Raw genomic sequence first — 14280 nt, 5'->3', positions numbered from 1 at the left:
AAAAAAAAAAAAAAAAAAAAAGAAAAAAAAAAAAAGAAAAAAAAAAGGAGAGAGACTTATGTTACTAAACTGAAGGTGACAAAGAAAGCCTTGACCCCTGTTATGCCCTTCTGGCAGCCAAAACATGCTCACCAAAACCAGAACTTACTCCCAGTCTATGCCAGAGTTCAGAGAACAGCTGACAGAGAACAGGAAATATCACTATGACTATGAATGTCTGCTTCAAAAACTAACACCATACTAAGCCTTAAGGCACTTTAAACTAGGAAGTGTAAAAGGTGAAAACTTTACAAAATCTTCTGGCCCACAAGAAAATGAGTGCACAACAGAAATGATTTTGTACAGCTCAGAAAACATTAAAAACATCACATCTTATGTCATCAGAGTTAGACAAGCGAGCTTCCATGGGCTGTGTTTGGAAGGGGCTGTGATCCCTCATTTGTTACCCATACTTCCAGCATCATGATACCACAAACCATCAGAGAAAAATGTGAAAAGATCACAGAATAACCAAGGTTGGAAAAGACCTTCAAGATCATCCAGTCCAACCATCCACCTATCATCAATAGTATTCACTAAACCATGTCCCTCAACACAAAATCCGAATGTTCCTTAAAAAAAAAGATTAAAAAAAAAAAAAAAAGAAAAAAAGAAAAAAAAAACACCAAAAAACTTCCACATACTAATGGTCAAGAAGAAGGGATATCCATCAGTATGTCTCTGAAATCATCCCTGCTGAGAGACTGATCTATCAGGTGACGGTTTCGTTGTTATCAGAGGCCCTTCCCATTATCTGGGGATGGCTTTTAAAATTGGAATACTCAAAAGTTTAAGGAAAGAAAATGTAGGAAGTGTTCATGGTCAAGTCAGTCATCTGCTCCAGCGCTCTACTGAAGAGTGACAATGCTAACTGCTTGGGTACGAGAAGAGAAGTAACAAAACCAAAAAGAAAAGCAACATTATGGGATCAATAAATCTTAAAATACAGTTAAAAACACCTGCAATAGGGTAACTGCTAAACACTATTACTGCATGCGCGATTAAGTTCTCCGAATTCTCAAAACATGTTCCTTATTAAGAGAATGTGCTCATTTAAAACCATATCAACTTTAAAGTACTTGTTTTCACCAACAGCCTGAAGCATAAAACATTTACAAAAAGAAATGTTGAAAAGTGCAAAAACATACCTGGTTACCTAGCATGATTTCTATCAGTTTGGAACTGACATGAATCACACTGCTGCTTTGGTAGTGGGCTCAATGGTCATTTTCATTTTAACCTCAATGTTATTTGTCTATTTTTTAATCAAATACGAAAACCTCATCCTTTTATATTAGCAGGTGTTCGCCATATTGAGTATCCATGAACTCCATGTCTCCAACTCCATGTCCAATAAACTAACATGGTTCTTCTGTTTTCCAGCAATCAAAAAGAGATTCAGTAGATTTTATTATCTATCATCTTAACAGAAGTTTGAATGTGAAGTTCAATTTGCTGGCAGTCAGAAAACCGATCTGCTGTTTCTCTTTGAAAACACCAGCAATGGTGAGAAAAAGGTGACAATTTCTGACTGTCATACACCCACAGCATGAATATATAGGCTTTTTTTTTCCATTTGTAATCTGTCTGAAAACATGAGGATATATACATACACAGATATCACTTTTAATCTCGACACTTTTAGCATCATTCACTGAATTGAAACAAGTCTGACAGATGTAAACGTTCTACATATCATTTTAAAGCTACAGAAGCAAGGCTGAATGTCCAAACTGCAGAAAGAGGAAGGGAGGGGAGTGCTGATGTTTGGAGTGATGGCATTTGTCTTCCCAATGAATTATTATGTGTGATGAGCCCTGCTTTCCTGGAAATGGATGAACATCTGCCTGCGAATGGGGAGCAGTGAATGAATCCCTTGTTTTGCTTTGCTTGTGCATGCAGCATTTCCTTCAGCTAGTAGATTGTCTTTATCTCAACTCATGAGTTCTTGGACTTTTACCTTTCCAGTCCTCTCTCTCCTACTCAGGAGGGCTGACACAACAATCAATGAGCAAAAGGAATAGGGGGAAAATAAAAAAAAAAAAAAAAAAAAGAAAAGAAAAACAAGTAAAGCTAGAAAACTTAAAGAGCCTTTCCGCTTTCAAATTCTATTTATTCACATTATAAATTCACTAGATTAATTACAGGTCATTTTTGCAATGAATAAGCACTGAAGAAGCGCAAGCAATGTGGGGGGGGGGGAGGGAGAAGAGTATTAGCAGCAATAAGAAGAAAATGACAGAAAGATCCTCGGTTCAGCCTGAAGCAGTCTGACAGTTGATAGAAAACTATTTCCATTTTATTCATAACCATACAGGTAGAATAGGCTATTTACTTTATATTTCTAGCTTTACAGAGCAGAGACTAGAGTAGCACCTTACTAGGTATTTTCACAGGAAAGCCATGAACTTAATTGCACTATAGTGGAACTCGTGGAACTGAGCTGGTGGTAAATATCTGTGCAAATTCTGCTGCTGTTCTCCTGCTACACAACTACAAACACAATACTAAGGATTTTTTCTAGTTTTTCTCACATGAAAAGCTTGCTATCTTTTTATCTGCAGCAAGATCAGTTACAAACCAGAAGAATTTATCAAATTTGTTAACATTATTAACTGATATCATGCATACTGCCCCTTTGTCAAGTTGTCCTTCAGCTGTAATAATTCTTAGAGAGACAGGAAATGCAGCAAGCAGCAATCACATTATTTAGAACAAATCCTTAAAAGTAATTACTAATGCATCAAAACAACAATAATTTAAAAAGCAAGCATTTGTATACATAAGCAGTATAAAGCCAGAAGAAAAAGCAGTTGCAAAAAACTCTCTTTTCTACAGTTTTTTTCCTGACATCTACATTGGTTGGACTGTTTTGTACAAATGATGTGTTGTACAGCTCTCTGGGCTCAAATTGCCATTTGATTTACAGAAGCATTAGGAACTACAGGACGTTTGTCTCATGTTCTCCAAGAAGATCAAAACCTTTCAGCTACTGTGTTATCAAACTAAGGAAGACAGCTTCTAACATCAGCTAGGATTCCCATGCACTGCGGGGGCACATAATCCAGCACTCACTGACTCCACATTCTGAGCTGTTTTGAGAGATTTAGGACAGCAGAACAATGCACTTAGGTTTCACAGGGAGGCCAGGGCAGAAAATATTTTTTGAGTTACACAGCCCCAGAGTACTTGCCTACGGTGTGCAATCTTGTCACAGAATCACAGAATGGCCTGGGTTGAAAAAGATCACAATGATCCTCCAGTTTCAACCCCCCTGTTATGTGCAGGGTAACCAACCAGCAGACCAGGCTGCCCAGAGCCACATCCAGCCCTGCCTTGAATGCCTCCAGGGATGGGGCATCCACAGCCTCCCTGGGCAACCTGTTCCACTGCGTCACCACCCTCTGTGTAAAAAACTTCCTCCTAAAATCTAACCTAAACCTCCCCTGTCTCAGTTTGAAACCATTCCTCCTTGAATCTTCTGATTCAGTTTTATTCTCCTTCCAGATTCTTTATAGCACAATAACAGCAAGATGTTAAGACAAACCTGCTTTTATGTGGAACTAAGGACCTGTCAAAGATTTTGTTCTAGGGTGTCTTAACACAATGCATACTTATATACTTAAACACAAATGTGCAGCAACGGTGGCTGACCCTATTCCATGTCACAGTTTATTCACAAGTCATTGCAGCAAAGCACACATCAACTGCAGACAGTCTTTAGTTTTATCACAGTAAAAAAGGATATGCAAGTGTTTCATACACAAAGTATTTAATTTGAACTTCAATTTTTATTTTGTTGTTTTTTAAATAAATCACACACCAAAGTTGTTGTGTGAAAGTTGAAATCATTCACTTCATTCTGGGAAATATGGTGACCACCCTTTAAGATCCCTGACATTATCGTTACTGAAAGATGGTTATTCCAAATAGTGGGAAAGAAGTTTTTGAAGAAAAAAAAAAAACCATGAAGCTAGCACTAAGAAGAGATATTCAGTGCTCTCTTATTATTAGCACTTCTTCAATCATCTAATAAAAATGTGGAAGTTATTTACTTTACAGAGGCAGAGTAATAACATTACTGAGTTTGTCTTAAAGTTGAAATTATTTTGTGAGAAATTGGAAGCTTTTGTAATTAATGTAGAGAAAATTTTTTCAGATAATGCTTTATTTAACTGAAATGCAATTTTAGTGTTAGTTTTATGCAATCTTAGTGCTAGTTTTATGACCATGTTGGTAACAAATTAACCTTACTCCTACTGCCTTGAGAAATTATCAGAGCTTTGCTTCCTTTTTAGGCAAGTGCTTTTTAGACTGTAAACAGTTTAACCTAAGCATGAGGAAAAACTTCATAACAATAAAATCAGAATGCTGTTAAGAGGAAATGGCTTGAACAGGTTTTTAAACAATGGCTTCCACCTATAAACTGTTCTAAGTGTGTATACAGGCAGCTTAAATATTGTAACTCATTGTTTTAAATTGATCTTATGGGGGACGAGGGCAACACAAAGCACATGAGCAGAGGCTTACCAAGAGCATTGTGTAACAGCAACAAGTTAGGAAAAAGGAAATTAAGAAAACAGATGTGAAGCACAATGGCAAATACAGAAAATACAGCATTATTTAAATGACTCAAAATGTACTGACAACCATACCAAGATTTAAGGTTTCAAAACTACAAATGATTATGGAAAAAAGGATTAAAAGGCTTAAATTGCTAAAGCATAAATAATATAAAAAGTTTCTGTTCTCCGACAGTAAAACTTCCTTAATCATAGAATAGAATCGTTTAAGTTAGAAGAGACCTTTAAAGGTCACCTAGTTCAACTCCTGTGCAATCAACAGGGTCCATACAGCTAGATCACGTTGCTCAGAGCCTCATCCAGCCTGGCCTTGAAGGGATGAGGCATTCATCACCTCTCTGGGCAACCTGATCCGGTGCTTAACTACCTTCAATGTTAAAATACTTCCTTATATCCAACCTAAATCTCCCCTCTTTTAGTATAAAACCATTTCCCCTTGTCCTACGCAACAGATCATGCTAAAAAGTCTGTGCCCTTCTTTCTTATAGCCCCCCTTCAGATACTGAAAGGCTGCTCGCAGGAGCCTTCTCTTCTCCAGGCTGAACAGCCCCAGCTCTTCCCCAGTCTTCATAGCAGAGGTATTCCACCCCCTGGATCATTTTTGCGACCCTGCTCTGGATGTGCTCCAACAGTTCTATGTCTCTCCTGGACTGAGGACTCCACATCTGGATGGAGTGGAGGCCTCACCACTCTAGGTGAGGCCTCACAAGCACAGAATAGATGGGCAGGATCACCTTCCTTGCCCTGCCGGCCACGCTGCTTTTGATGCAGCCCAGGATAGAGTTGGCTTTCTGGGCTGCAAGGGCACACCACTTTGTGTGTGTCTTCACAGAATCACAGGTGTTGGAAGGATCCAGAAGACATCATCAAGTTCAATCCCGCTGTTAAAGCAGGTGCTCTACAATACATTGCAGAGGTAGGGATCCAGCTTTCTTGAATATTTCCAGAGAAGGAGACTTCACAACATCTCTGGGCAATCTGTTCCAGTGCTCCGTCAACTTTACTATTCTGCGTGTTAGTACAGAACTTCCAGTGTCCAAGTTTTAGGTCATTACTCCTTGTCATATGCACCAGAGAAAAGACTGGCCTCATCCATTTGCTTCCCACCTCCCTCCAGATATTTATATTTATCAGATACTCTCTCACTCTTCCCCAGGCTGAACAGACTCAGGTTACTCACCCTTTCCTCATACAGGAGATGCTCCAGGCCATTTACCACCTTTATGGTCCTCCACTGGACGCCTTCTAGGGGATCTCCATCTTTTTTGAATGGGAAGCCCAGAATTTGACATAGCAGTCTAAATGTGGTCTCATCAGAGCAGAGCAGAGGGGGAGGATCACCTCCCTCAATTAGCTGGCCACATTCTTTTTCTTTTTTTTTTAGGGGGGGGAGGGCGTGGGGAGTGCATTAATATGGATTTTTTGGGGTGGATTAACATGCATTAACAGACTCATGCCCTTCACTGCTATGGAAGGAAAAAAATCACTTCAAAGGTTAAACTGACAAAAAGCAGATCCTTTTTTTGAACAAACACCACATGATTTCCTACTCCAGAAAGGGATGAAACCACCTACAAATGATTGATCGCCTACTTCCAAAAGGAGTTAAGATTTCTGAGCTGCAGAGATAGACTTTATAGTCTGAATAATGAAGAAAGCGTGCTATTTCTTCGACTATAACCTGACAGAATAATTGAGCAGTATAAAGGGACTAATGGTAAATACTTTTTCCTTTTTTTTTTTTTTTTTAATAGCTAGAAAACATTAAATAATAAAGCAATATGAAATTCTCATGACTACTGCTGCTAAGAATCTGATTTTTAAGAGGTGGAGGACAGGGTATTAAGTTACCTGAAAGTCATCATAAGGGAACAGCAGCATCTCACGTAAAGCATCATTCAAAATCTGTGTTTTCCTCTGAACGATGACATTTTCATAGTCTATTGGTTCTATGAGTTTTGGTTTTGCCTAGAAGAAGAAGAAAGAAAAAAAAAGAAATTCAGATATACACTGAGGATAAATTATAAACTGTTGGCCAATGTAAAAAGTAGCTCTTAAAATACTGGCAAAACTTGATTTCTTCTAAACCAAAACCTGAGAGTATTCAAAATGTACACCAAGTCACACAATATCATACGGGTTACAGCATCTGCTTACACAGAAAAGCAAGCTATTTGCCCCGGAGAAGAAACCATTATTTTCCCCAGACACAGTTAAGGTGCAAATAAACATTTGTATGTTTTTCACTATTAACAGAAATATTTAAATTTTGCTTCCTACTGTCCAAAGAACTCTCATCTGGGTCCAGCAGAGATTGAAACAGCCTTAGCTTTGAGGTTTTGTTTTAATTCAATAACCTGCAGGAGGGATAGGCTAATTCACTTTCTTTCTTCTCTATCTTTTTTTTCCAGAATTCCCATACATAATTTTTCTCCCTCTTAGTTGCCTGAGTACCTCTCTTCAGTTACTATACACCAGTACAACATTTAGACACATACAGCTGTCAACGCACAACAGCCAGCTGTGCACAGAGAAAAATCTTCACTTACTCCGCCAAGCATTCTGCTCACTGGTCAGATGGTAACACAGGTCTAGATAGAGTTCTGAATGATGAAGTACTCCAAAACCTTTATTTATTTTTAGCATGAATTCTCCAGAAATGGAGGCCTTTTTGATCATGCAATTTTCTTCTTTCTGCACTGACTACAAATTTTCAGCACATTCAAAAGCAAAAGCTACAGAAACTCAGAGGAAGGCAGGCCTCATTATTTTTACTGACTAAACTTGTAACAACTTTAAATAGTTGTGAATATAAACTATCAAATTGTTTGTATTTATGAATAATTGCATGGTAAGAACACACAAATACTATACATTATGGCAATAGCTGTTATAACTTCATCTACAGCTAAGCGCTGATCAATACTGTAAACTGTAAAACTGAACTGAAACATTTTCACATAATGCCTCACCAACATTACTCCATCTTGAAATTGGGTCTTTGCTTGTCAAAGGAAGAGGGTAGAGAAGATCTCCAAGATCACCCAATCCAATTGCCCACCTATTTCCAACATTTCCCTCTAAACCACGTCCCTTAGAGCAACATCTAAACGTTCCTTGAACACCTCCTGGGTCAATGAATCCACTACTTCCCTGGGCAGCCCACTCCAGCACCTGACCTCTCCTTTCAGAGAAGGAATTCTTCCTAATATCCAAAGTGAACCACTCTTAGTGCAACTCAAGGCCGTTACCTCTCTCCCTGTTACTGCTTTCATAGAGAAGAGGTCAACACCACTCAGTTCCCTCAGCCACTCCTCCTAAGACTTTAGGTCCAGCCCCTTCACCAGCTTCACTGCCCTTCTTTCTACATGCTCCAGTACCCCAATGTCTTTGTTTTAGCGAGGAGTTCTACTCACAATTCCTTGTTTCATAGCATCAAAACAAAATGCCAAAGTGTTAATAAAAAAAAAAAAAAAGCTCAATTCATAAGGAAAATTCAAAGATGATGCGGGGTTTTCAAAAAAACTTTAACAGTGTAAATTACAAAGCATTGCATTATACACCAGATACTTAGTTGATGGTTCAGGTCCATGAAAAACAAGAACATTTTTCAGAGCCCAAACATCTTTGACCAGACTTTCTGTATTGCCAGTATTTATGTTAGATTTCTAATACAGACACAGTTCCAGTTATTTGACTTCCAGCCTCCTCTGCAGTTTGCTTTACCTTCAGAAATAAATCAGCTTTGCTCGCATTTTCCTTACGTGCAGTAAACATAAGATAAAAAACATATTCCTTCCTTACTACAAGCTTTTAAAGAACCTAAAGCTCTCTGGAGCTGATGTCCTGAACACACATCTCCCCTCTAAGTCAATGGGACCACTGATGTAGCTCCATAATCTCTCTGTTTAACCAACGAAGCACTTGACACAGAAAATAACTGTTTCCATAAAATCTCTTCAAGACTTTCCTTCTCTGAGTTTCTCCACAGTTACGCTTTTCTCTCTTAGTCCTTTGTCAGATTCAAAAGGAAGAGGATGTTTTATCAGCTTAAAGCAGATACGAAAAACAAAACAATAAACAGCACACTACTTTGGCCTTTAGCCAGACTTAAAACATCACAAGGAAGCAGATTCTCTCTCAAGCTCCCTTTGCCCAGTCTGTTACTGCACGTCATATAAAAGATACTGGGTTTGTGCAGTGTTACTGAACAAGACTTATGGACCTGCTGACGAACACAGAACAGCCTGGTCAAGACTGCAAAACCACATCTCACAAACAAGACTTCATTTTTCCTATTGATTTGTAACAAGCAATGTTTTATTTCAGCAACCTACGATAATGCTAAGAGCACAGGCTTTCATGGTGTCCAGCACTTGAGCCAGCCATTGCTGTGTTTGTCAAAGCCAAAACAGAGAAAAGGATCTGTACTGCATCACTCTGTTATTGCCAGTGTCCTATTGGCATGGAAATTTATCAGAAATAAGAAGAACAGCTGTCACAAAACCCACATTAAAAATTCTAATACGCTTGAATATCAGTAATATATTTGGACAAGTATTGTCTGTGGCTCTGTGTAAAGACCATGTTACTACTATGCATACATTTAACCAACAACACGTCTTCATCAACAAACTCACAATTTTTAAGCCTGTGAGATGCAGAAGAACAAAATGCACTCTTTCAGTCACCTGTTCTCATGCTGACGTAAATGGACCAGAAGTATTTACTCGAGCTACAGACAAAGAACCACCCATACAAAGAATAGACAGTTGTACTAGCTTTAATTATTGTTTTTTTAAGGAAACACTGTGCAAAAAATGTTTCTTTTTGTTTAAATAGAAAGTCTAAAAATTCTCATCCTATTGTCATAAGAGAGCTGTCACAGAAAACAGGGAGCTTTTCCAGAATTCACTGAGCATAGACTAAATTACTGTGTTTCATCCATCAGATGTACTCAGTTGATGGTTTGGGTCCATTCAAAAACAAGAACACTATTTAGAATTCAAGCACTTTGACCAGAGCTGAACTGCCAGTATTTATGTCAAGTTTTTAATATAGATCCAGTTCCAGTCATTAGATTTGTAGCCTCCTGTGTAATTTTATTTACCTTCAGACGCAACGTAAGTATGTTGTGTTCTGTTAAGTTCTCCAGTCAGCACAGAAACCTCTAACAATGGATTTACACTGAGGCACTGCTCTGTGAGACTCAGCCATCTTACATTTTATACTTCCAGTTTATTTCCAAGAAGTAGTTCAGGCTTCCCAGAAACATCTTCTGATTTGATAAGCAGCTGCTGCTTGTGAATTACTATCAAAGTGCAGCTGGACAGTATGAGTACCATTCTGGTGACTTGTACAACAGCTAGTGTAACAATAGCTCATCCAAAGAAAAGGCACCACCCAGAAAATCTAAATGCTTTTTCCATAGGCTCTTCTCGCTTGTGCACCTCAAAAGTAAATATATGGCATGATCTAACTCGAACCACAGGAAAGCAAGAGTGCAGACACACTTCAGCTCACTGAAAATAGCATGTGGTTCCATTATCTGAACTTACCGCCTTCTCTGCTATCATTCTTGGGGAAAAAAATACAGTGAGAAGATTAATATTTTAGAGGAAACTTAATCAGGGAATAAAAAGTTTTGGTTAAAAATGTAAGGCTTTTTTTTCTTCTAAGCACTTTTCATAGAAACCTGACTTAATTCATGTTGGTATTGAGCATCAATGCAGGAAAGACAGCAGAGCAATAGATATTGCAGGATGTCTGAGGTAGGAAGGCAGTGCACGCAGTGCAGTGTATCCTTGTACCATTTCATCTAGTTCCTCCCCCAAAAAAACCAAAAATGGATATCATACCTTCTATAATTACATGCCATACATACACTTGTCTATATATGTAACAGATTAAGACAAAATTAGCAACTGGAAGGAAAGCAAAGACACTGTTTATGTGACCTATGTGGAAACTAAGTGTTCTCCCTTAAAATATTGACCTTTGTTTTCAATGCATCCACTTTATCTGAAAACAGCTAAAAAGAGGGGAAACACTGGTGGCAGATGAATCCATGAATATTAAAATTAAGCAGTATCTGGGAAATTAAAAGGATAACCTTTGTAAATGGTTATGATTAAACATAGTAACTTTTTTTTTTTTTTTTTTTAAAGTGCATACAGTCTGAATGACTGCAGTACTCCACATCTCTCCAGAAACACTAAATATCCTCTCAGAGTATTCATGAGGGAATAAAAACAGTTCTAAATAAAGTTAAACATTCCAAAGTCAGGAAAGCACACACAAGATTAGCTCATATTGTACTGATGAAAATCTGGCCCAGAAATCAGAACACACCCATGCAGAAAAAACATGTTTTACTAACAACTGCCCTGAGTAGAGGGAAACAAAAAAAACACAGTGCAAAGGAAAAGAAACTTTGTCTTACAAACGCACATGTAAGCTTCCAACTATGTACAGTAACAATTCCCATCAAGCTGCAGATGTACATCATTAGTACATATGCCAAAATGTTTGAGCCCTAAATGCACACAGTATGGAACTTAAATCAGGGCTGGGGGACCAAAGCTGGGATCACAGCTCGTACTAATTTCAACTACAGCCAGACACAGAAAGAGGAGACTTTCAGCCTTTTGCTCAGCAATTAGGTATGAGATATCATTAAGAAAAATTGGAATTTTAGTGAGAATTATTTCTGTGCCTCTTTCTACCAATACATGTTTAACAACCCTTCGCTGTTGGTTGAAGAGGTTTATTGCCCCGGCTGCAGTCAGCTGGTGGCTACGTTATTGCTTACCACCTACTCTTGCTGTACTATTACTACTCCAACAAAACTAGCGTATAGCAATATAGATAGATAGATAGACAGACAGATTTCATTTGATTATCTCCTTTAAATACAGGAATATCCCTTTCCGCCTCACTTGAAGCTACTTTAAAACTTTTAACTCCCAAACAGCACGCATTGAAGACATGGAGAAACACACCCTTAGCTTAAATACACCTCAACTTAGACACATCTTGGAAAATTTAAATAAAATTTAACCATTACACACACCATCTTGAGAGAGTTCAGGTATACTTCAATTGCAAGAATGGATTTTGAAAGGCAAGTAGCATTCACACTAGGTTTGAAGTACTATACAGCTACACTAGATGGAACAGACACCGAAAAGCAGCTAGTAGGAAAACAGAAGTCCAACACCACACTCGGAGGGAACCAGTTTTGAACCAGAACTGTAAAAATTAATTAGAAAGGCAAGCAATGCACAAAGAACAGAATACAAGACTGAAATACACCTACACAAGTAAGCGCGCTTTGGAACTTCTCATCGGCAGCAAATTAAGCAGCTTTACAGACAGAACTGAAATTACTAGAGGGTACAGACAGCTTGCTCAAACAACTCTTACCAGTACTACCACAGGACTGTCCGCTTCTGCTTCACAAAGACCTGCATCCTTGCGCTGCTGTGGAGACTCTATAATACGGTCTTTTTTAGGATTTCTGATTGTCCTTGCCTGCATTCTTTGATTGGAAATACAAAGAACAGCAAAACTGTTTGTGTTTTGGCATCAAAATAATTAACATGCCAGTGATCCAGTGAAAACAATAGCTTTCTCCCAACACAAGCAGGAGAAAGTATGAACTAGTGTAACTTCTCAGCTGCAGTTTGCTAAATCTGTCATGGTGGGAATGCATGACAGACAAAGGCCAGCCCCCAAGCACGTTGTATTCCTCTGGGGGAAAAAAAAAAAAAAGAAGGTGGATCTGTTTAAATGCCTTACGGTTATGAATCAAACACAGAAGAGAACGTGCCTTTCTAAAATGACTGTGTGAAACAGTCCAAGCTTTTTACAGCACTTATAAAATAAAGGACTCCATAACTGGAAAATATTCATTGCAAGATTTCTTTCTTTTAGAAGTATAAAGTTGTTTTGCTTTTATTTTTTGATACTAGTATCACTTATTCAGGTACTATCAACAGCCAAGCCTCCAGTCAAATACACACCTTAGGACCAATGCTCCAAGTAGAAAAGCTGATTTCTGAGGGTGGTGGGAGGCTCCCTCAGTCCCTTCACTCATTCAAGCCAGGTAGTTCATTCCTATCTCACACACGTGCTCTGTCAGTTCACTCCTCCCTCTTTGAAACCCTCCGGCATTTCAGATGTTGATCACCAATTGCCAAGAATACACTGAGAAGACAGTGCAACAAAACCTTTACACAAACTTGAATGAAGTCATTTGAGTAAACCTCAGCTCTGCAGCCAGGAGGAGCAGTCAGCCAGCACTCATTGGCTTTGCCTTCTGTGTGGCCTCTTCATTCTTTTTGATGACACAAGAGTATGGAGCAGGGGATCTTCCCTGTCCTATGAGGTTTGCAGAAGCATCCTGTGGCCTCGCAATTCAAGATCAGACAGCACTTAGTGGTTGGTATCATCCATCTCCAGACTTAACTGTAACATGAACTCAAGTCGTGCTTCACTTTTGCTTTTGTATACCAACACAATCTCGTGTTTTACCATTACTCAGAGATACTGCTCAGCAGATGCACACTCCCAAAGAAAGAGGCAGTGACTTATCAGGACCACTGTTGCACAACTCTTCAGTCAGAGAGCAAAGCAATTTTGTAAGCAACTTAGTTGACTGTTTTGATAATTCTTAAGGTTCAACTAACACAGCTCCCTCATGTAGTAGTTTTAGTGCATGATTTTATGCTAAACTCCTCCCGAAACAGTGTGAACTGATGAATGATGTCCTTCGGGTTGAAAGAGGTATTTTGGTTTTAGTTTTGCTTCTTTTCAACACTAACAAGTTACAAACACAAATATGCAAACCTCAATGGCTGTATTCACCTACAAAAAAACACCTCTGAGAGACAATTCAATTCAAAGTGAAATTCATCCCAAATTTAGACTCCCCATCCATTTATCCAACAATATAGTTTTGTAAACTAAGCCAATATTTTCATTCAGTTCTTAACTCTGCTCCACTTCCTTGGGCAATTATTTCACTTCAATATTACTGACATCCTAAATTTAACTTGACATCAATTTTTATCTCTCACAGAAAAAAAAAAGTCACCATATTCTGAAGAAAGTAGATCAGCTTGTAGAGAAGCTCAAACGCCCTCTTTTTTGACTAGTATTTGTAAGAAGGCACAGCTTCAGGATCACATTTCTTACTCTTAAGGCCTAACTTAAAATGCTATTGTTCCTTTCTCTTCCCCTTCTCCACTGCCATTCTCTCAGCTCTCACACCTAAGATATTCCTACTTCAGCTCACTGTGGTTAAACCAGAATCACGGGTTGTGACCAAGTGCAGAGTCCGACCAACAGTCTGCCCACCCCATTTCCAATGAGTCTACAGAAAGAAACAGTACAGTTAACTTAGTATTAATTAAGATCATCATGACTTCCTACAACTCTTTTTCTCTAGTTAATTAGTAATTCTCTAGAATTAAGGTCAATGCACTTACTTTTTAGGCAGTCTTTTTAACATTTAGGCACTCTAGACACCCCCACTCTACAACGCTCCTTTAAGAGTTAAAAGAAGGAAACGAGCAGTTCATTCAAATTCACAAAACCAGATCTTCCTGACCAAGTCAAGTTAGACAATAGTTCAAGAACACTTAGTTATACTTTC

The 14280-nt window shown here is 38.5% G+C and overlaps 1 protein-coding gene across 4 annotated transcripts in view; it reads right to left on the bottom strand.

Annotated features, from left to right (window-relative positions):
• DOCK9 (dedicator of cytokinesis 9) overlaps positions 1–12262 on the bottom strand; it is an 87683-nt gene extending 75421 nt beyond the window's left edge. For 2 of the 4 annotated variants that reach the window (XM_042809548.1, XM_042809549.1), the window contains exons 1-2: positions 12048–12250; positions 6474–6590 (exon numbers count right to left, since the gene is read on the bottom strand). In XM_042809548.1, coding sequence (XP_042665482.1) covers positions 6474–6590; positions 12048–12161 — 231 coding nt within the window. In that variant the 5' untranslated portion in view covers positions 12162–12250. Of the gene's footprint in view, positions 1–6473; positions 6591–12047 lie in introns of all 4 variants that reach the window. The other 2 variants (XM_042809551.1, XM_042809550.1) reach the window with 2 other exon arrangements.
• Positions 12263–14280: the final 2018 nt, after the last annotated feature.

The sequence above is a fragment of the Centrocercus urophasianus genome, unplaced genomic scaffold (assembly GCF_019232065.1).
Source record: "Centrocercus urophasianus isolate 14NV4802_14NV808 unplaced genomic scaffold, USGS_Curo_1.0 seq_12, whole genome shotgun sequence".
NCBI classification, from domain to species: domain Eukaryota; kingdom Metazoa; phylum Chordata; class Aves; order Galliformes; family Phasianidae; genus Centrocercus; species Centrocercus urophasianus.
The sequence above is the reverse complement of the archived record's forward strand: the minus strand, read 5'-3'. Positions and strand labels throughout refer to the sequence as shown.